Genomic DNA, 23,615 nt, shown 5'->3' with positions numbered 1-23,615 from the left:
TATAGGCCGATTTCGCTTTTGAACGCGGAGCCTAAAATCCTCGCCAAGGTGTTGGCCAACCGGTTGGTTGGCGTGGTGAGCGATTTGGTCCACCAAGACCAATCGGGCTTTATACCGCACCGCAACACGGCGCTTAATCTGCGGCGCTTGCACGGGGTGCTCGCGCGTGTCCCATTTGTGCGGGAGCCGGCCATCTTGGCGTCCTTGGACGCCACCATGGCGTTTGATACGCTCGAATGGCCATATATTTGGGCGATGCTGGCGAAGTTTGGGTTCGGCCCGGGTTTCGTCAGCTGGGTCAAATTGCTATATTCGGGCCCGTTGGCGCAGGTGGTGGTGAATGGGCGAGTATCTGCCCCGTTCGCGCTGGGGCGGGGCACGCGACAGGGTTGTCCCCTGTCCCCTCTCCTGTTCGCCCTGGCCATGGAGCCCCTGGCGGAGTGGCTGCGGTGGCACCCTTCTATCCGTGGTCTCCGCTGGACCCCAGAGCATGAGGACCGTGTGTCTCTCTATGCTGACGATATCCTTTTGTATCTCGCCTCCCCGCGCAAGTCACTGATCGTCCTGGTTGATGTTCTGCGCTCCTTCGGTCGCAACTCAGGCCTGGTCATCAACTGGGCGAAATCCTGTGTCTATGTGCTCTCCGGGGAGGCCCCGGTCCTGCCACGGGACTGCCCGATTCAGATTGCCTCCCAGGGTTTCCGGTACCTGGGTATATATATCACTCTCGACCCGGAGGCCCGCTATGAGCGGAACTTGCTGCCCCCCCTCCAGCGTCTGAGGGAGGACGTGGTGCGCTGGCGGCGTCTGCCGCTCTCGCCGCTCGGCCGAGCGGCCTTATTTAAAATGATGTCCCTGCCGCGCTTCCTCTACGCCCTCCAGAATACCATGGACTTGGTCCCGGCACGCTACTTTCGCGAGGTGGAGGGCCTCCAGCGGCGCCTGTTCTGGGACGGGAGGCCGCGTATTGCTCTGGCTAAATTGACGCTCCCGTGGTACGACGGAGGGGTCGCCCTCCCGGACATCAAACGGTATTACTGGGCCTCCCAACTAGCTGCAATTAATCATGGCCTTTACGGGCCCGCCTTGAACCCGGCATTCGAGATGGACAGGACGCTTCTGCCCGGTGGCGATTATAATCGAGCGCTCTACTCTGGCGCGCCCGACTCCCGTTTGACGGGACCGACGCGTGTCATGGTGCGTGTCTGGCACGCGGCTAATGCAGCTATGGGGTGGAAGGACCGTTTGACCCGAGCGTCTCCGCTGTATGCATCTGAGAGGTTGGGCTCCCTGTGGACGTCGAAGGGCTTCGAGAAGTGGGACACGATCGGAATCAGCACGGTGGGAGATCTCTGGACGAGGGGGGGATTCAAAACTTTTGAGACGCTGCAGGCGGAGTTTCAGCTGCAGGGCAGTGAGTACTTTCGGTACCTGCAGGTCCGCCATGCGCTGGGCTCCGTCTTCCCGGATGTTGCATCCATTCCGGAGTCTTCCCCCCTGGAGGACAGGGTGCTAGATGGCCATGTCCCGGACAGCACGATCTCCCTCATATACAAAAAATTGATTAACGATAGATCGTGTCTGCTGACCAGTCTCCGCGAGGCTTGGGTTGCCGACGGGCTGGAGCTGGACGACGAGGATTGGATTTCCGCGGTGGCCTCTCCGAAAGAGGTGGCCATCCCGGCTCGCCTTCGTTTCGTCCAGCTCAAGATCCTTCACCGGGTCTACGTGACGGGGCCAAGGCTTTTACGTATGGGTTTTGCCGGTGATGGAATGTGTAAGCGTGGCTGTGGTGCGTTGGCGACTTTCATGCATATACTGTGGGAGTGCCCGAAGGTGGAGCGATTCTGGCGTGGTGTGCATGAGGTTCTACGAATGGTTACGCGTGTCACGCTGCTGCCTGAAGCGAGGAGATGCTTGCTGAATGTCTGGGAACCAAATGACTACTCGGTCCCGCAGGCGCGGTGGGTGACTCTGGGATACATGATAGCCAAGCGTGATATTGCCCAGTTGTGGGGATCCCAGAGGCCCCCTGCGGTGTCGGCCTGGAAAGAGCATATGGATTGGTGTATGGTTCGTGAGAAGGTGGTGTATGTGGCGAGGGGTAAGCCTGGGGCGTGGATGAAACTCTGGGGCCCCTGGAACGCCTACCGCGGGGGTATTTGTGAGCCGCCGCTGCTACCGGCGGCCTCGCCGGCTCCGTCTCCCTAGATGGCGCCCCTCCCTCGGCCGCGGGCGCGCGGTCCCCCAGTCCCTGATCTACTCCCGTCCCCCTCTTCAGAATTTTGCTGCTGGTGTGGATCCCCCACTTATGGAGCACGAGTTGTCACTTGGATCGAGGGTTGCCTTGCGGTTGTGGTTTGTTTATGTTGTTTTGTATTAAGAAAACGGAACCGTACTGTGGGCATGGAGCTAGGAGACCTGCACCATTGATCACTCCTGTTTTCCTACTGTGCACCGCTGAGAAAATTTTTTGCTGTATGTGTGTAATATGCTTTTGATGCTCTAGCGGCCGGCCGGGTGGTTGTAGGCCCATACCTGTAACTTCTATAAACTGCAATAAACGGTTTCAAAAAAAAAAAAAAAAAAAAAAGAAAATAAAACCGTGGTTCTTAATAAAAAGCTGAAAAAATAAAGGGAACTAACAGAAAACACCCACCAAAGGATTAAGCAGCAGCAGTATGGCTCCAGTGTGATACGACATACATTCCCCTGCTGGCCTGTACCATTGAGATTCTACTAATAGCATGTATTTTTAGTAAAGAGTGCCTCAAAGAGACCCAAGAAACACGCAAGGTACATTCACAGAAAACAAATACATTCTGACAGTAAACAGCGTCAAATAATTAGTCGATTTTTTTTTTTTTTTTTTGAAAACCTTTATTTAGAAATTCAGGACACAGCTATTCAGCCGACAGCCCGAAGGTTCGGCAGCATTGCAAGTTAGATACAGTAATGCGTCCCGGATACAGTACGAAGAGTAATGCAAAGGTCCAATTTTAAATAAACACAGAAAAACACACAACAAACCCCAGCAAGGCAGAACATTGAAAACCCATGGCGAAAGCCCCCAGGGGAGGCAGGACCCCACTCATCTACTAATTATAAGACTGTGTGCGGAGGAAGAAGGGGAACAGCAGAGGCCCAGAACGGGTACCTAAACCAAACTGTGCTGGAAGGTAGGTCAGGGGGAAAGCTGTTCCTCGGGAGGTTCCAGATCCGGAGCAAGACATATTCCCCCCCTATATTGGTTCCACCGCCCCCAGATGGCGTGCCACTTCCGGGGGCGACCTCTAGAGCAGTAGACCGTCTTCTCCCTAAACATGCTCCAATCCATGTTCTCCTTCCACGCGGTCAGTGTAGGGGGTCCCGAGGAGCCCCATAATCGCGCGATATCCCTCTTAGCCACCATGTTACCCAGAGTCACCCATTGGGTCTGTGCCTCATCGAGATCAGTGGGCCCCCAAACGTTCAGGAGGCAACACCGCGCCTCCGGCTGTACCACAATGCCCGTCACCTCCCCCATAACTGCATGGACTCTCCTCCAGAACTCCACAATGACCCCACACTCCCAAATGATGTGCAGGAAAGTACCCACCATACCACATCCCCTTCTGCACAGGCCATCCTCCGAGAATCCCATGTGGACCAGCCGTGGCCCCGTAACATACACCCGGTGCAGTATTTTGAGCTGCACCAGCCTCAAACGCGACGGGATCGCAACCTCCTTAGGCGAAGAAACCGCTGACTGCCAGTCCTCATTATCCAACTCGAGGCCTTCCCTGGTCCACTGTTCTCTCAGCCCCAATAGCAAGTCTGCCCGGACGTTTATCAACTTCTTATATATGAGCGAAATCGTGCTCTCGGGCATATGACCATCAAGGACTCGGTCCTCAAGGGGAGAGGACTCCGGCACCTTCTCACCCTCCACTAGGACTGATCGGAGGGCGTGACGCAGCTGGATATACCTAAAATACTCTGAAGGCCCTAGCTCAAACTCAGTCTGCAACTCCTCGAAGGACTTCACCCTCCCCTTATGCAGCACATCCCCCACCTTGGATATCCCTATCAGATCCCACTTATCAAAGCCCTTCGTATGCCAGAGTCTTCCCAACCTTCCCGATTCAAACAATGGGGTAGCGAGGGTTAGCCTGTCCTTCCAGCCCAGCGAATCGGTCGCCATCTTCCATACGCGCACCGCCACACCTGTGGGCCCCGTGAGGGACGAGTCTAGGGACCGCGAATACAACGCCCTGTAGTAGTTGCCGCCGCGCAGCAGCCACCTATCCATGGCATACCCAGGGCTGAGGGCAGGGCCGTAAAACCCATGGTTGATCGCGCTCAACTGCGTGGCCCAGTAGTATCGTCGGATGTCTGGGAGCGCAATGCCCCCATCGTACCATGGGAGCGTCAACTTTGAAATAGCTATTCGCGGCCGCCCATCCCACAGCAACGTCCTTTGGAGGCCTTCGACCTCCCGAAAGTATTTAGCCGGTACCCAGTCCAAGGTGTTCTGGAGGGCGTAGAGGAAGCGGGGAAGAGACATCATTTTGAACAGGGCCGCACGCCCAACAAGGGAGAGCGGCAGCCTCCGCCAACCCTCAACATCTCGCCTCAAGCGTGCCAAGGGGGGGAGCAGGTTCCTCTCATAGCGCACAGCAGGATCCATGGATATAAAAATCCCCAAATACACAAAACCTTGCTGGGCAACCTGTATCGAACATGTTCTAGGGATCGGTGGGACCTCGCCACTAAGAACGTACAAGTACGATTTGCCCCAATTAATCACAAGCCCCGAGTTCCTACCGAACGATGCGAGTACGTCACAGACCACTATAAGTGACTTCTTAGGTGAGGCAAGATACAGCAGGATATCATCGGCATAAAGTGAAATACGGTCCTCGTGATCAGGCGACCACCGAAGGCCCCGTATATCCGGGTGCCAACGTATCCACGCAGCCAACGGTTCAAGGGCGAGGGCGAACAACAGAGGCGACAGGGGGCAGCCCTGCCGAGTACCCCTTCCAAGCTGAAACGGAGCAGATGCCCGACCATTCACCACAACATTCGCTAGTGGCCCCTCGTACAGCAACCGGACCCAACTCACAAACCCGCGACCGAAACCAAACTTGGCCAGCACGGCCCATAAATATGCCCACTCCACCGTGTCAAAGGCCATCGTGGCATCGAGAGATGCCACAACAGCCGGTTCACGCAGCGTGCCCGCCCTGGCGATGACGCCATGAAGACGCCTAAGGTTCAATGCTGTGTTTCGGTGCGGGATAAAGCCAGATTGATCCGGGTGGACCAGATCGCCAAGTACTCTAATCAGACGGGTTGCCAGGAGTTTGGCCAGAATTTTCGGCTCAGCGTTGAGGAGTGAAATGGGCCGATAGGAGGCGCATCTTACCCTCTTTGTGTATGACCACGATCGACGCCAGCCGCTGATCCAACGGAAGGATCCCATCTCCCCGCGCCTCCAAGAACATGGCGCGCAGGTGAGGGGCGACCCTATCCGGGAACAGTTTGTACAGATCGATCGGCAGTCCGTTCGGTCCAGAGGCCTTACCCGAATTCAACGCGCGAATCGCCCCCTCCACCTCGTCAACCGTGATGTCGCCATCCAAATCGTCCCTATCTATGTCAGAGAGGCAGGGCAACTCGATATCACGAAGGAGATCAGACGAGTCCTCGGGCGGCCTGTCCGACACAGAGGAATAAACCCTATGAAAATACTCCGCGAAACACTCCACAATCCCTTCAGGTTCCACAACCACCTCTCCCCCCTCTCCAATCAACTCTGGCACCACTCTATTGACCCGTTCCTTCCTGTCCAGCCACGCCAGGAGTTTCCCTGCCTTATCTCCAACATCATACAGACGGCCCTGTTGTTCCCTGCTGAGGGTCTTGGCGGCGTCCGTCACCAGGTCCCTATACTCCGCCTGCTTCAAGCAAAGCTCATGCAATGAGGACTCTGTGACCTCCTCCTCCATATCCCCTTCAAGGGCCGCAATCTCCTCCTCTACTTGCCGCACTTCGCAATCCCTCCGATTCTTGGCAGTCACCACCAGGGAGAGGGCCTCCCCCCGAAGCACGGTCTTAAAAGCTTCCCACAGCGAGATCGCCGAGTCCACGGATCCCAGGTTGTCCTTAAAGTAATTATCTACCTTCTTTACCAGGGCGCTGCGCATCTTGGGGTCTCGGAAATACCAAGGGTTAATGGGGGCCACCCTCCCTCCTCCCTCCCGACCGAGATCCAGCCGGATCCACACTGGCGAGTGATCAGAGATACCACGTGCCATGTGCCTCGCCTCGGATATCAACGAAGCATGTGCGGCCAAAGTGAGCAGGTAGTCAATCCTGGAGAGGCTACCATGCGCCCCGGAGTGAAACGTGTATTGACTCTGTGTGGGGTGCCGGAGCCTCCAGCAGTCTATCAGGCCAAACGTGTCTAGGAGGTCTGGAAGCCATTTCTGAGCCCCCCCTGTGTCCCTGGGCGGGTATCTATCCAGCAGTCCGGAACCCACAGCGTTGAAATCCCCTCCCACTACCAGCATGCCCCCCGGGAGAGTCAGCAAAGCTCTGCCCAATTCAGCAAATGTGGCGGCCTGCAGGGCCGGCGGGACATAAACCGAAACCAAAACCAAAGTCCTTCCTTCCCACCGCCCCGCCACCGCCACAAACCTCCCCCTATCGTCAACAATGGTGGAGTCCACTTCAAAAGGCAGCGATGCTCTAACGAGGATGCCCACCCCCCTGGACCCAGAAGAGAATCCCGAGTGTGCAATGAATTTATACCCCTTCCTATTCAGGGCATAGCACGTATTGCCTATGAGGTGCGTCTCCTGCAGCAGTACAACGTCTGGCATTGAGCGTTTCAGAAATTGCAAAACAATCCCCCTCTTAATGCGATCCCCCAAACCATTAACATTCCAGCTTATAACACTTAGGCCTCTACCCCCCATCCTCAAACGGAAAGAGGCCCACCCCACACCCGAGGCGCCACCATGGAACAGCCCTGAGGATAATCATCATGCCTTGCAGAAATAAACCCCCCAACAACAAACTCAAGCTCCCCATAACTCCCCCCACCCTGCACCCCTGCTGCAGCTTAAAAAGCCCCCCCAACTTGCAGTGTGCCTGTCGCCCTACAAAAACAAAAATCTACAAAAAGTACCCCAAGGGAGGAAAAGAGCACCCCTCGTCCTCCCGCAACCCTCCACAGTTACTGCACTCTATTCAAATCTACAAATATGGTCAAATCAAGTCAGGCCGGCTTTGAGTTATCAGCCCTGTCCATCCCGGCCACTGTCTCCATGCTCAGCTGTGTCGTCCCCGGTCCGTCGCCGGGGCAAAGCGTCCAGCCATTCATCGGCCATAACAGGAGAGTCAAAAAAGAATGTCCGATCTTCATGCACCACCCGTAGTCTGGCGGGGAAAAGCATGGCATACTTTAGGTCCCGCTCCCGAAGCCTTCGCTTCACCCCCAGGAAGCTCTGTCGCTGTCTCTGCACCTGCTGGGTAAAGTCCGGGTAAAAATTCACCGACGCATTCTGGAAGGGGACTGGGCCCGTCACCCTCGAAGCTTGCAGGATAGCGTCCCGATCTCGGAAATGAAAGAGCCGGGCGACAATCGGCCGCGGCGGGGCACCCGCCTTGGGCCGTCCGCCTGGCACCCTATGGGCCCTTTCCACCGCAAAAAACTTCCCAAGGCCCTTAGGCTTCAGATGATTGAGGACCAAATCTTCCACAAGCAGGTCCGCCGAAGCCTCATCCGAGGACTCCGGGACCCCGATTACGCGCACGTTGTTGCGCCTGGACCGGCTCTCGAAGTCCTCCAGCCGGCGGGCGGCGAGGTCACTCTCGGCCCTCAGCTTCCGGACCTCGTTCTGCAGGTCCGCGACCTCATCAGTGAGGCCCGTGGTCTTGTGGTCCAGGTCCTTAACGCGCTCGTTTGTCTTGCCCAGGTCCGAGCGGATCAAGTTGACATCCACCAGGATGGCATCCACCTTATGCGCCAGGGCCTCGAATTGCCTCCCCATCGAGGTCTGCATCCCATCAAGCGCGCCCATGACATCCTGCAGGGAGAGCTCCGGGGTCCCAGGCGAGTCCTCCTTCTGGGCATCCGGCGCCTGGCTCGATCCACTCGGCGATGTCTTCAGGAGGGCGTAGCGGTCCATACTATTGACTTGGGAGTACGTTCCCCGCCTGGTGGACTTAGTCTTCAGCCTATCTCCTTCTGCCTTGCCCGACATAATGGACTCCAAGCAGTCCAATGCAGTGAGGACCGTCCCCTCTCAGAGAGAGGTATAAAGAGTGAGCAGGTCCGCCTTGTTCTTCCAAAATAGCCCACCGAGCGTCCCTGGGGTTATAGAACCACCCAGAGCACTACAGTGTCCGGGCAGACAAAGGGAACGAAACCGAAAGTGAAAGAGCGAGGGCTTCCGTCCGGTAGTTCACACCTCACCAGGCCGTTGTTGATCAACTAGGAGTCGGGCATCCTGCCAACTCTAGCCCCTGGCATCTCCGGGAGTTAGGCCGCAATCTTTCGCCAGTCATAAGTCCGGTTCCCGGTGGGCGATCCGGTCGCGGGTAGTATCAATCGCCTCCCTGACAACTCAGCAACACGGTGCCATGCATACCATCAGGATTTAAGTCAGGATAGTCGACGGAGGGCGCGAGGGTCTCGGGAGCTATAAGCTCACGCGGCCATCTTGGTCAAGCGCTAGGCTCCTCCCGCCAATTAGTCGATTATTAAGTGAAAAACAATCTAATAAAAATAAACTAAAAGACAAACTGTAAACTTTGCAATCTTTAGAGAAAACAGTTAAGGTCACAAGCTAAATTCCTACTGACATTGCAAGCAGTACAATACATTTTGAAGGGGGGGTCATTTTCTTCCTACTTTAATAGAATTGTAGAATAGATTTAGCTCAAGTGGAAAACTATTATATCTATATACGTATCTTTGCAGGAAAAACATTTTTTTTGTAATTCCTGCTACTAAAACATATCGGTGCATTTTTGTTACTGCAAGGACTCAGACCAGTCTGTAGTATTACTGGAGCTTTTCATTGTATCAGCTGCCACTGAAGCCCCAGTGCTGTGCAGAATAAGGGGTAAAGATGGCAGCAGCTGGGACAGACCCCTAACACCTTTTACTCCTCATTTTGTCAGAGCCCATACCTACCACATTTTCGGAAGCGAACTGCGCTGGGTCGATTTCATCTAAAACACAGATTTTTTCAGTCCATAAATGTGCCAATGTTTGTAACTTCTTGAGGCAAAAATGATACCTAAAACAGCAGGAACCTGAAAGCAGTCTTGTAGGCTACAAATAATTTGTGTGTACTTGTATACAAGACATATGTTCAGACTACACATTGGTCGGAATTTTCTGATACACCCCCCCGCGTAAGCCTCTGTTTGAACAAAGATCGGAATTCTGAGATAGTTGGTATTTACACAATCCGGTAATTACTGAGTGTTTTAAATATCTCAGCCTTTGTTAAAATCTGCCTTACCATGCGGATTTTGGTGTGGTAAGTACCATAATCTGCATGTTATTCCCCAAAAACTCCTAATAGGTGCTACTTATCTCACCAGATAAATAGCATACCCTCAGCGTATCATTATTTATCACATGCAATAATTGACACCTTAATTCCAACAAACGTGGGATCAGAGCTGTAATGAATATCAGTTTAGGAGATCACAAGATGACCTTTTTCTTGAGAGGTAAGACATAGCTGATCTTACCAACCCAGTGCTTAATTTGTAAAATAATACGTGCCAGGGTCTCATCAGGAGGCAACTGCAGCTTACACCACCCATTGCCCCCGACACCACATCCAATAACACAACTACTAACTGTCAAACTCCTATAAGTGTGACAATTCAGACTATTCCAGGACCCAAAGCTGCAAGAATTGCTTGGGCAGCATTTATTAGTAATTTTTAACATGTACTGAAATAATAAACAACTGTTGCTGTGCTTATGTCTAACCTAGATGAACAGTGCCACCATGTGGCGCATTGCCATAAGTGGCGGTGTTGGTGATTTGGTGCCAGTGTCGAGTTCCGGAAACCACCAGCTCAAATTAAGCACTGTACCAACCCATATTTACTCAAATATGTTGTTTACCTGGAATGGCTAGGTTTCGAAGTGCACTGAGAGCTGCATGCTGGACTGTTACATTTCCTTGCTCTACGTGCCTGTCAAGTAGATTCATAAGCTTCTGAACTATACCATTGTCCACCATATGTATACAGTTTCCATCTGAAAAGAACAAAAAAAATCAAATGTGTTTCCACTACTTTATGGTCATATTGACAACATTTTCCAGGTCCTAAGACACTACACCAATGCTTTGAACCCCAATAGTAATACATTTTTTGAGCAATAATACTGGGAAACAGCCTTCATTGTACATGTTCACTTCTGCATGAAAACATTGTCCCTTGAATGTTTACACTACTATTAACAATTTTGTGTCACTCTGGCGTTTGTTACACGTATTGATGCGTTGTGCTTTTCTGTGTGAACAGTGGTGTGTGTGGTACCTGGCTGCTGTTTTTCCTGTCCTTAAGGGAAGTTCCCTGGCCAGTGGCATGATGAGAGTTCCGGTGGGTAAGTCTTTCACTGAGACAGGTGGAAGTGTCACTAGGAGACGAACGAAGACCACTAGCACTTGGCTGGGTGAAACTAGTAGCGACTTCATGTAAGATTGCATGTACATAGGCAAAAGAGTTGCATTGTGAAAGAAGTACATTATAAAAACCCTTTTGAGACCACAAGTACGTGAGTGCTGTGGCACGGGTGTGTATGCCATGCCGTACTGTGGTTGTGAACTATTGCATAAGGGTTATGGTGTTATTTTAGTATTATTTTAATCATGTTTTTTGAAACCGTATAAAAGTAATTTGGGTTTTCTAAAGTATCAAGCAGGGATGAGGATTCCAGTGGTACTGTGGACGTTTTACAGACAAGGGATGCGGATCCAGGACCCCGGTTTGGGTTGGTTCTCTTTCAAATGTCATTCTCAGGCTGCACTCCAGACACAGCCTTTGTTCTAAGTGATGGCTCTCACAGCAGGTAACAACAGGGCTGGCTCCAAGCAGCAGTACCCAAAACATGGGCACAATCAAGTTTGAGACCTCTGCACCACGACTGGCTTTACTGTTGGTGGTGCTCGGGGCAACAATTATTGCTGGTAACCGCCCCCCCCCCCCCCATGACCTCCTTCTCTACGGATTCCCTCACTACCACCCTTCAAAGCGGCCCCTGCTTTCTCCTTAACCCCATTGTCACATTGAATTACTTTCATAGCGCTACTCATCCCACTGTAGAGTGGCAGAGCTTGACATCACACACACATTCTACAGAAAGAATGAATCACACAGTGTGTAAATCAATGTACAGGAAATCTCCCAGAAGACAATAAGGGCTACAAGGTGCAGGAGTCATAGGTCAACCAGACTGGTAGGCATTATATGTTTAGCGTGCATGGCTGGGAGAAACACAAAGTCAGGATAGAAAACAAAATGCAGAGGTTGGAGCCATCTGCACCAAATCATTTTTAGTACCCCTTTTAACCTACCTTAGACTAAAATATTAAGAAAAAAACAATAAGGTTCCAAACCTGCGTGCAGTTTGGATGCAGGTTCATAACTCACTGTGCTATCTTAGCAGGATTGTAACTTGTAAACTGCAAGTATCAAAAGATCTGTGACAAAAGAAGTAACCCACTGAACCATCTGCGTAAAGTGCTAATCCAAGATCTGCATGTTATATGTCGTACTTTGCAGTAGACACATTAACCTTCTGTGGTACTTAATTATAAGTTAAAATGATGAATAAACAAAACAGATCTCGCTAGCAAATACATTAATCGACAGTTATCTTGATAATACTATCCCCTGAAAAGTGCTGAGTACACAAAGATCTCTGAAGATGGCGCCTTTAACCCAGTAGGATATTTTAAAATGAAGACCCCATCAAAATTGGTGCCCAGTACAATGGCACCGGATGCACCGCCCTAAAGCAGGCACTGATCTGCACTTGGCTGTTACGAACTTTCCGAAAGCAGTAATAAAGGACAGACCAAGGGCACACCTTGCCCAAAAACGTCCTCATCTTGCACAACAGAAACTGCAGTCCCGCACTTAAACCCAACAATGGCAGTGCCAAGAAAAGACTAATCAGCAGCCCTTTGCTAACAAGGACGTCAATGAATTTGTAAAGGTAGACCTGTATCCAAACTCCCTCACTTCAGTGACTGGTTCTTCGCCCTCAAGCTACAGGAAGTCAGGCAATGCACTAACCACTGTCTGGAGGAAGTGGTCCTCGTTAACCCACTAGGGGCATACTGAAACCAGGATCCACACACTGATCACTTTATTGGCACGTGTAAATCACACTGCAAAGAGCACGTTTTTTCCCTCTTAATCCTCACAGGCACACGTAGTTTGTTAGTATGTATATTGCTTAATTCATTGAGAAATTGTGCTCTACTAAAGAGGAGAGGATGTGGCACAGCAGGCAAAGCTGCAGACTCGGGAGCAGGGAATCTGGGTTGGAGTCTCAGCATCAGCGCAACAGCCTGTGATTCTGGGCAAATCACTTTATCTCCCCGTGCCCATGGACAGTGCCTAGATACCCTCACGGGTGATAAGTTATATATAAATCTACAAACTTTAACTTTGTTCCTAGATTTTAGGGATCATTGCGTTTCTGTGCTAACCAGATGACTACCCAAAGTCCCTACTGACTCTTGGGTACCCCTTATTTCTTTTTATATAGCATGCTAAAACCAGGGGCATCAAAAATGGATCTCCCTGGCCTCAGCACTCAGACTCATACTGTACAAAGCCCTACTTACTATCATGCGAGTGCTACACGCTTAGTCACATACATGTACTAGTGCGAGTGCAAGCAGAACTGTACACAAAAGGAGGAGGTAGGATTGCCTCTCCTGAACACAGAGAAGGAGGTTTATCACATCATGGATTCCAAAGATATGCTGGCACGAAAGCTTTGTGTGATGCTCCCGGTGCATGGAAAGGAGACAAATACAGACTATGAGGGTGTGTTTGGTGCACGTCTCCAGGTCACTGAACAGGGTCTAGACCTTGCACTACCAGGCGCAGGCCTAGGCCTCTCTACACATGCTACATTAGTGCGACGTCAGGGGCAGAAAAAAGTCAGGAAACCAGCTTCACAGGCAGCCGGGCACTCCGGGAAGGTGTACATTCTAGTTGCCCATGGAGGGGACTTCCACATCCCTAAAGGAGGATAAGGCCATGCATATGTGAAAGGCGCTGTGTGTTTTAAGAGCAATTCTTTAAATTATGTTGGTGCGTGGACACCATTTTGATGTGGTAGCTTCCAAATTGGCTTCCTATACTCACTATGGCAATATAGAGAAACCACAGGGGTTTACTAGTGCTCTTCAAGTAACAACTAACTTGATTTTTCGCTCTCAAACATTGGAGACACGCTACGCACTCCCCTAGGTCTCAGCGTCCTTCATCCTTGAGTAGGGGGGCCTAATCACCTACTTGGCTAGTGGATAGCACCTCATAATAGCTGCGTGGTGCGATAGAAGAGTTAATATTTACTTAAAATGTTGACTATAGGTACAAGAGCAAAACACTTTTGCTTTTTTTTGCTAATACCTTTTATTTATATTTTTTCCGTAAAATAGACAAACACTCTACAAAAACGTTCAACAATTAAGAGTTAAGTTATCAAAACTACAAACGCAACTATGCCCGAACATAACCCCAGTTTGAAATGGACTATACATTATAAGTGTACCGAATGAAAATCAGAAACAAATGAAATAAAAACAAATAAAAGTCTAGAGTGTTCCTACCGTTTCTGGCGAAGTTTGCAATAGCCAATGCCCCTGCAAGTTGTAACTGATGGTTATTAGACGGAAGCCATGATAGCACCCTCTGAAAGACACTACCTTTCCCTCCGTCAAACAACTTCTGCATCGATTCATCTAGAAGAAAAACAAGAGAGGTAAAGCAATGCACCATATGTAGAACTATTTTGAAATTAACAATATGAATACCAAACAAATACTGTACTCCTTAACGAGAGATGGAAAAGTAAGTGAGTACAAATGAAGCAGGTTATTTTTAAATTCTAGGGAAAATGAGGTACCGAGCCTAAACTCTACTATGCATTTATACAAAATGGTCCTAGTAAGGGAAATATAAAGTAAAGTGGTAATGCAATGTAGAAATTATAGCGACAGCATGCACACAAACCAAGACAGTCGTGAAAATCAGGTTTACAGCGCCTTCGTCATGCAAATGATAACCCAACAAGTTTAGAAAATTGTCATGGTGTAAAATCCGCTTTACATTCATAAATAATACACCTTCCATTCATAATTCTTTTTCAAGCATGTGTACTGCTTGACTATTGGAAAATCAAAATATTATATATAGTGACAATATTCATGTGAGACAACCTGCAGATTTCAAACAAGCCGACAGAACATCAAACCCTACTGTAGAATGTAAGTAAAATAATGAAAGTACAAGAGATAAAAGCATAGCAGTTTGAATGAACACACCTGAAAAAACACTTATTGTAATGGGAAGTGAAAAACAAATTTGAAGTACCCAAATCAGTCTATTTAATGAACTTGCTATGTAGGCACGTGTTCCAAAGGGAATACCGAATAGATCACATCGTTTGAAATGCAAAGGTTTTCAACAGCACCTTGCACTAGCCCCTAACTTTGGACACACCTGGTCTGCAATGACTAGCGCTTCCTTTTATAAGCTTTACATAAATGATGAACAAGATAGAGGAATCCTCCAAGCATCATATCCAGTTTCCACTATCCTATGGTTCTCAATAATATTTGTATCCTATTTTGAGCTAAACAGGTGGTGAACCCCAAATCTCTCCCTGGCTCAGTCCCTCACTATGATCCCGAACACCTCTCTTTCATTCAAACACACGCGCATGCGTATCACTTGTGCTTTCAGGCCACCTTTAATCTCTAGTCCCACCCCGACCCACTAATGTCGTGACATTTTTAAAGAAACAAAATTGGTTGTCTAGGATTAACTTTTTTTTTATTTAGCAAATTCATTAACATTTCAAAAAACATTGGCAAAGGCAAAAGGTCTCGTCTTAACTGGCATTCTGCTTTCTGCCAATTCTGAAAAACATTGAAGAAAAAAAAAAAGAGAAAGGGAGAAGAGAAAGGAGCAGTCCTGAAGCAATTGCGGCTAACTAAACAAGCATTGGCATAGCCAATCGGTCTTGCTTTCGGGATTTTATAAGTTTTTAGTTATGTTTTATATTACCGTATGTGAAAGTCCTAATAAAAGTGTTACAACTTTCACATACAATAATATAAAACATAACTAAAAAGTGAGAGCATAGAGTAGAGGCAGGGTGCTGTGGCAGAGCTAAGCAGGCATAATGTATTGGAAACATGGGGTGAGAGCCAGGGGGGTGTGGGGGCAGAGAGTAGAGCCAGAGAGCAGGGTGCTGTGGCATAGAGCGGGACAGGCAGAGGGCACCGGAAGCACGGGGTGGGAGCAGGAGAGCGCAGAGAGCAGAGACAGGGACGGGCAGCGGTGTGGTTATATCTGTGGGAGGTAACGGAGAGTGAGCATGGTACCAGAAGCACGGGGTGAGAGCAGGAGAGGGCAGAGAGCAGAGACAGGGACGGGCAGCGGTGGGGTTAGAGCTGAGGGAGGTAACGGAGAGTCACAGTAAAGGATGAAATGTTATGAAGCTAAAATAACAGGAATAAATGATCTCTCCTGGTGTGCGGCTGGTACAACATTTTATTTTCTGAACTGCCTCGTTCCAAATTACAACAAGCAGGAAGTCCAGAGAGAAGAGCAACATTGCAGACGGGTGAAAATAAGAGCTGTATCTAGTTTTGAAGCATGGAAAGCGAGAAAAGGGCAGATTGTGCAGACAGTAGGACTCCGAAAACAGAAGGAAAGGAAGAAAGAAAACAGAATCTGCTGCACTCTAAGATTTTGGACAGAAGACAGGAAGGAATGCGGTGAAAACGAGAATGGATGAAGAAAGGGAGTTACAAAGCCAGAGAGTGGGGAGAAAAAAAAGATTTTAGTTTTAGAGAGATGGAGAAAGCGAGTTCACATCCTCGAAAGAGATTAGGCTATCATGACAGAGAGGATGTACCCGAGAGAATTAAATTAAATGTAGACTTCACAGTCATCTTCGCTGAAATGAAGGATGGCCCGGGAGTGATGCGTTCACGGTAGAAAATAAGAGCTGTATCTAATTTTGAAGCATGGAAAGCGAGAAAAAGCCAGTAGGACGCTGAAAACAAAAGCAAAGGAAGAAAGAATACAGAATCTGCTATCACTCTAAGATTTTGGACAGAAGATAGAAGCAAACAAAAGTCACTTCTGGAATGTAAAACCCAGTTGCATAGAGCCCCCCCAGCAAGACAGCGAAAAGGGGGGCGCACCAGATTGGTTGCCCTCCAAACCAGCTGCTAACCACCCAATCCTAGAGAGAGATTTTAAGCAATTAGTCTGAAGCAGAATTACCAGGTGCCTGGGATCCATTGCCGCCGGGAGGGACCTGCGGAGGACGGAGCTGTGGTCGCCAGGAAGAAACAGAGAGGAGCAAAGGAACATGCTGAGGAATCTCCAGGAGGAACAGCGAGGTCAGCGGCTCCAAGCAGGGGGGGAGTCATCGGGAGGCCTGCGCAGATCAAGAAGTGGCGGCGGCTATAACTGGCGGGTACCGGTCATTGGCGGCCCATCGGCGACGAGTGCGGCTGCCTCGGAGGTGTTTCCAAGTCCTGCATAGCATTGATGCCAAGCCTGCGGGGTGGGTTGCAGGCGTGAGAAGGAGCCAGCAACGTGAGCAGGAGCGAAGGAAAAGCTGGCTGCAGCAGGAGCGGAACAGTGGTTCAGCCTCGCCGACGACCCGGGAAGTCTGCTGCTCACCAGGAAACCACGATTGCACCGGAAGAAGCGGGAGCGGTTAGTGCAAGCAAGTTCGGATGATGGGACAGTGCAATGCACAGAAAAGGGTTGTCGCCGCATGCTTGGGGGAAGAAAAGAAAGCATCAAAGAAAGATACTTTGGAGGGCGTGACCGGCGAGCTGAATCAAGCGCAGCTGTCGGTGACTTGGCGTGATGCATTCAATTTGATTAAAAAAGTGCGTACACACAGTAATAAAACTCATCTGTATCTACTCTGGGGAGTTGACTAACACAATTATAAAAGTAAATCATGGTTGCAAAGTGCCAAACATTACAGACAGTCGGAGCGCGCTCGCGGGAGGCATTCTATTGAACGGGAAGCGAATCACCATGAGTGCGAACATATATATAAAAGGCAGAGGATAAGAGAGGGGTAATATGGGGTTTTGGAAGCAAAAACTATAGAGAGTGAGGTGGGAAAAATAAATTTAAGAGCGATGGAGATGAGAAAATCGCAAGTGAAAATATACAGCGGAGACAAAAGAGAACAAGACAGCAAAAGTGAAAGCAGGGGTGCGCGGGCGCGCGACGGCGAACACACGAGCGGCAAAAGTGAAAGTAATAAGGGTCCAGATGGCGCCTCGGGCGCTGAAAGCTGGCGGCTGCTTGCTTGCACGCGCACATGCACGCAAGCGCTAGGCCACCAAAAGCATGGGGTAGCACTTTGAAAACCCCACCTACTAAATGTCTCGCAGAGCAGCGCATGCGCTGGCTCAGGTGAGACCTAAAAAGGAATACAAAAAAAGGCGGGACAGCGAGTGGAGGGGTAGTGAAGCAGTGGTGGAGCAGGGAATGGGAGAAATAGTCACTGACACCAATAAGAGGAGGTGAGAAGGAAGGCAAGGGGGGTGCAACAAAGGAAGCTGATGGAGGGTGAGGGGAAGGTAAAAAAAATATCAGAACAGAACACACACAGGTGAGGGAAGCAAGGGTCAGCGGGCAGAGTTTAGAGCAAAATGGAGAGCACTTGGGACGGCAATGTGAAAGGGGAAGCAGCAGCCGGGTGGGGGGGGGGGGGGAGGGGAGGAGACAACTGGAAAACACAGGCCTGGAGTGCTGAAAGCAAATGAAAAAAGTAATTACATGAAGGTAAGCAGTGGAAGGTTACAAGTCATGAAACCAAAGGGATGCTAAAGAAGTTATACTCCAGGGGAGGGACAAACAAAAGAGAAAGGAACGCTAATGAAAAAGCATCCCGCAAACGAGATTGGAGAATAAACCCAACAAATGATGAGCAATTGGCAGACCCAAAGTTCACTGTATGTATTGGTATTGTACACAACAGGTCTTTCGACAAATTACAGGTAAAATGGTCTGTAGGTAGTGGGCGTGCGTGGCAGTGCCAGCTTCATTAGCTCCGTGCATGGTCTGCTTTATCCTGGCAGTTCGATAAGCGGAGGCCTTTCAATGCTCCTTATCTTGCTCCACAGTGCCCACTGCCCTGCACCGGCAATGAACTGCTGTGGACGGGGCCCTTGACTTTGCAGAGGCACCGGGAACAGACTCGTAGCCGTGGTCATGCCCTGCCGCCCGGTCCTTCTGACGTAGTGGTTGAGGGAGGTTCGGAGCCCGCGCCTCTAGGCCTGGTGCAGATGGTGCTGCACCGGGTGTGGCAGCCGATAGAGGCGGTTGCCTGATGCCGATTCCCAGGCTCACGCTGACTTGTCCACTGACTATGCAGGGCACCAGAGCTTGCATCGCGGCCTGGGCTCTATCTCGCCACTGGAGCTAGTTGGCATAGTGGCCAGGCAAGGCCTGGCCCCTGTGCCTCTTGGCCTGGGCTGCGGCTGAGCGGACTTGACCGGATAGACCAGCAACAGTTCAGGATTTTCTTTTCCCGACAGTGAGTGGCTTTGGGTGGACTGCTCATAAGAAGGATTGGTGTGTGTCTCTCAATCACTCCCCCCCCCCCCCCCCCCCCCCTCAGTCAGCAGGGGCACCGTGAGTGGTCCGATCTTTCTTTCACCCAGCTGGTCCTGCCTCCAATTCCTGTGGCCCCCTCCTTGCTTCCCCCCTCAGCATAATAGATTGGATACCCGAAGGGCTGCTCATGCCCCCGTGAAGACCTCAGGACAGGGGCATCCCGAGTGGGTGGGTGGTGGGTGGTGGGGGGGGGAGGGGGTATGGGGGGCTGGTGCCTGGGATCCATTGCCGCCGGGAGGGACCTGCGGAGGACGGAGCTGTGGTCGCCAGGAAGAAACAGAGGAGCAAAGGAACATGCTGAGGAATCTCCAGGAGGAACAGCGAGGTCAGCGGCTCCAAGCAGGGGGGGAGTCATCGGGAGGCCTGCGCAGATCAAGAAGTGGCGGCGGCTATAACTGGCGGGTACCGGTCATTGGCGGCCCATCGGCGACGAGTGCGGCTGCCTCGGAGGTGTTTCCAAGTCCTGCATAGCATTGATGCCAAGCCTGCGGGGTGGGTTGCAGGCGTGAGAAGGAGCCAGCAACGTGAGCAGGAGCGAAGGAAAAGCTGGCTGCAGCAGGAGCGGAACAGTGGTTCAGCCTCGCCGACGACCCGGGAAGTCTGCTGCTCACCAGGAAACCACGATTGCACCGGAAGAAGCTGGAGCGTTTAGTGCAAGCAAGTTCGGATGATGGGACAGTGCAATGCACAGAAAAGGGTTGTCGCCGCATGCTTGGGGGAAGAAAAGAAAGCATCAAAGAAAGATACTTTGGAGGGCGTGACCGGCGAGCTGAATCAAGCGCAGCTGTCGGTGACTTGGCGTGATGCATTCAATTTGATTAAAAAAGTGCGTACACACAGTAATAAAACTCATCTGTATCTACTCTGGGGAGTTGACTAACACAATTATAAAAGTAAATCATGGTTGCAAAGTGCCAAACATTACAGACAGTCGGAGCGCGCTCGCGGGAGGCATTCTATTGAACGGGAAGCGAATCACCATGAGTGCGAACATATATATAAAAGGCAGAGGATAAGAGAGGGGTAATATGGGGTTTTGGAAGCAAAAACTATAGAGAGTGAGGTGGGAAAAATAAATTTAAGAGCGATGGAGATGAGAAAATCGCAAGTGAAAATATACAGCGGAGACAAAAGAGAACAAGACAGCAAAAGTGAAAGCAGAGGTGCGCGGGCGCGCGACGGCGAACACACGAGCGGCAAAAGTGAAAGTAATAAGGGTCCAGATGGCGCCTCGGGCGCTGAAAGCTGACGGCTGCTTGCTTGCACGCGCACATGCACGCAAGCGCTAGGCCACCAAAAGCATGGGGTAGCACTTTGAAAACCCCACCTACTAAATGTCTCGCAGAGCAGCGCATGCGCTGGCTCAGGTGAGACCTAAAAAGGAATACAAAAAAAGGCGGGACAGCGAGTGGAGGGGTAGTGAAGCAGTGGTGGAGCAGGGAATGGGAGAAATAGTCACTGACACCAATAAGAGGAGGTGAGAAGGAAGGCAAGGGGGGTGCAACAAAGGAAGCTGATGGAGGGTGAGGGGAAGGTAAAAAAAATATCAGAACAGAACACACACAGGTGAGGGAAGCAAGGGTCAGCGGGCAGAGTTTAGAGCAAAATGGAGAGCACTTGGGACGGCAATGTGAAAGGGGAAGCAGCAGCCGGGTGGGGGGGGGGGGGGAGGAGACAACTGGAAAACACAGGCCTGGAGTGCTGAAAGCAAATGAAAAAAGTAATTCCATGAAGGTAAGCAGTGGAAGGTTACAAGTCATGAAACCAAAGGGATGCTAAAGAAGTTATACTCCAGGGGAGGGACAAACAAAAGAGAAAGGAACGCTAATGAAAAAGCATCCCGCAAACGAGATTGGAGAATAAACCCAACAAATGATGAGCAATTGGCAGACCCAAAGTTCACTGTATGTATTGGTATTGTACACAACAGGTCTTTCGACAAATTACAGGTAAAATGGTCTGTAGGTAGTGGGCGTGCGTGGCAGTGCCAGCTTCATTAGCTCCGTGCATGGTCTGCTTTATCCTGGCAGTTCGATAAGCGGAGGCCTTTCAATGCTCCTTATCTTGCTCCACAGTGCCCACTGCCCTGCACCGGCAATGAACTGCTGTGGACGGGGCCCTTGACTTTGCAGAGGCACCGGGAACAGACTTGTAGCCGTGGTCATGCCCTGCCGCCCGGTCCTTCTGACGTAGTGGTTGAGGGAGGTTCGGAGCCCGCGCCTCTAGGCCTGGTGCAGATGGTGCTGCACCGGGTGTGGCAGCCGATAGAGGCGGTTGCCTGATGCCGATTCCCAGGCTCACGCTGACTTGTCCACTGACTATGCAGGGCACCAGAGCTTGCATCGCGGCCTGGGCTCTGTCTCGCCACTGGAGCTAGTTGGCATAGTGGCCAGGCAAGGCCTGGCCCCTGTGCCTCTTGGCCTGGGCTGCGGCTGAGCGGCCTTGACCGGATAGACCAGCAACAGTTCAGGATTTTCTTTTCCCGACAGTGAGTGGCTTTGGGTGGACTGCTCATAAGAAGGATTGGTGTGTGTCTCTCAATCACTCCCCCCCCCCCCTCAGTCAGCAGGGGCACCGTGAGTGGTCCGATCTTTCTTTCACCCAGCTGGTCCTGCCTCCAATTCCTGTGGCCCCCTCCTTGCTTCCCCCCTCAGCATAATAGATTGGATACCCGAAGGGCTGCTCATTCCCCCGTGAAGACCTCAGGACAGGGGCATCCCGATTGGGTGGTGGGTGGTGGGGGGGGGGAGGGGGGCCTGGTGGCCTGGGGACATTGCAATCCATACAGTCATTGACCGGCATGACTTGGTTATCAAGTACAATTGCCTCATCCTTGATTTGGTCTGCTCCCGGTCCCCTGGCTGCGCGTGGCCTACGCTGTGTGACTATCTTTCGGGGATGGTGGGCCGGGAGTGTGGCTATGGTTAGACCCGCATCTTCATCTTCTATAAACTGTAGCATGTTGAGGTTTCAAAGACCAGGTGCTTCATGTTGAGCTCTCTCTCTCTCTCCCCCATGGGTAGTGTGCGCGACTCAGAAGTCATATGTTCGCCCACGGCCCAGGGTAGCCTGGATGACCATGTCCACTCTGGTTCCCCCCCTTGGGAAACCTCCGCCGTCACAACCGTTTACACTAGAGACGCTACCGACAGCAATCACAGACTCCTGGGCCGCTCTGGAAGCCAAAGTTGACGTCTTAACTATCGATTTGACATTACTTCATGAAAACCAGACTAAAATCATCTCAGAAAAAGCAGCTACAAACACTGTAGCCACCGAAAGTCTAACTCCCCATACCAATGACTTATCACAACACACCCAGCATGCACTAGATCACCTGAAGATCTTGGTAGACAGACTGGACGATGCAGAAGGTCAGTCCCCCGCAATAATATCCGGCTCATTGGCCTCCCAGAGGAGGTGGAGGGTGAAGATGAACCTTATGATTTATGAAAACTTGTTTCGAGTGCTGGTGGTCCTGACCCTGTTGTCCTCTTGCTTTGTAGTGGAGAGAGCACACAGAGTCCCAGCCTGGCACCCACCGCTTGGGTCACCCCCGACTACACTAATAGTGTGGCTTCTTATCTACAGAGACCAGGACCTGATCCTATCCAAAGCTCGACAGAAAGAACAGATCCAGGTGGGAAATGGGAAAGTCATGATGTTCCCAGACTATACGCTCTCCGTGCAGCACAACCCTTCTTCATTCACACAGATTAAAATGAAGCTTCACTCCTTAAAGAACAAATTTCCACCTCTCTTTCCTGCTAAATTGCAAGTCATGGCTCAATAGCGGTCGCATTTCTTCACGGACCCAGAATCGGCTTGGGAGTGGCTTGAGAGGACGAGAAACAATTTTCTTCCCGAACATTAAAAAGATAATAAGTTGTTCAATGTAAGCTATATATGTATCAAATGGACTTTTTGAGCTCTGGCATTAGCCAACCCCTTTTGATTTTACTAAAGTGATATATAATTTACATACATATAAAGGCTTTTAGATTGCACTCTTAATTAGCTGATCTGTTGTGTCACACACATTATTTTGGGCCAGCTCACGTCACTCTGTGGCTAACGTCCCTGTTAGTGATGGTATTCTGCTCTTTCACAAAGTAGTTCCCTTCTGTACTAGGGTCTACTGTGGCAAAATGTGCTTTGAGGCTAAACATTTTTTTGTTCCTTTGAGCCAATGTTTATTTTTGTATCTTCTGAATTATTATTATTTTTTAAATCACAACGTAACAAAGTATGCATTGACAAAGCCAAAAGGCTAGCAGCAAACACCATACATGTTGGTTCTGCCAATGCTTGTTTATATTACAAGCTAAACTGGAAGAACACAGAGCTATACAAGAGAACAGGGAATCAAATACACCTGGTGGGATGCAATGGGGTGCACGAAAGGAAAATCTTATATTTCGGACGGGCTGGTGAAGAAGAGGTTTGGAATAAGTGGTAGAAGAGGCGAGGTTTCAGTTTCTTCCTGAAGTGGAAGAGCAGCAGAGTGGTGCTACAGAGTTTGAGATCCTGGGGTGATTTCTAAATAAAAATGCTGATTCTTTCTTTTTCTATTTCAGTCTTTTGGGAATATCTAATTTCCCCAATTGGTCTCGCTCAGGCATCACCTCACGTGTCAAAACCCGGTTTGGAGAACACTAGCAATGCATGAACACTATCCAGTC

At 50.4% G+C, this 23,615-nt stretch overlaps 1 protein-coding gene across 3 annotated transcripts in view; it reads right to left on the bottom strand.

Annotated features, from left to right (window-relative positions):
- The window catches only part of RAP1GDS1 (Rap1 GTPase-GDP dissociation stimulator 1), a 629,061-nt gene that overhangs the window by 68,167 nt on the left and 537,279 nt on the right, over positions 1-23,615 (bottom strand). For all 3 annotated transcript variants that reach the window (XM_085641163.1, XM_085641161.1, XM_085641162.1), the window contains 2 exons: positions 13,878-14,009; positions 10,145-10,279 (listed from right to left, as the gene is read on the bottom strand). In XM_085641163.1, coding sequence (XP_085497289.1) covers positions 10,145-10,279; positions 13,878-14,009 — 267 coding nt within the window. The remainder of the gene's footprint in view (positions 1-10,144; positions 10,280-13,877; positions 14,010-23,615) is intronic.

The sequence above is a fragment of the Triturus cristatus genome, chromosome 2_2 (assembly GCF_964204655.1).
Source record: "Triturus cristatus chromosome 2_2, aTriCri1.1, whole genome shotgun sequence".
Taxonomy (NCBI): Eukaryota; Metazoa; Chordata; class Amphibia; order Caudata; family Salamandridae; genus Triturus; species Triturus cristatus.
Note: the sequence above shows the minus strand (reverse complement) of the source record. Positions and strands in the feature narration are given on the sequence as shown.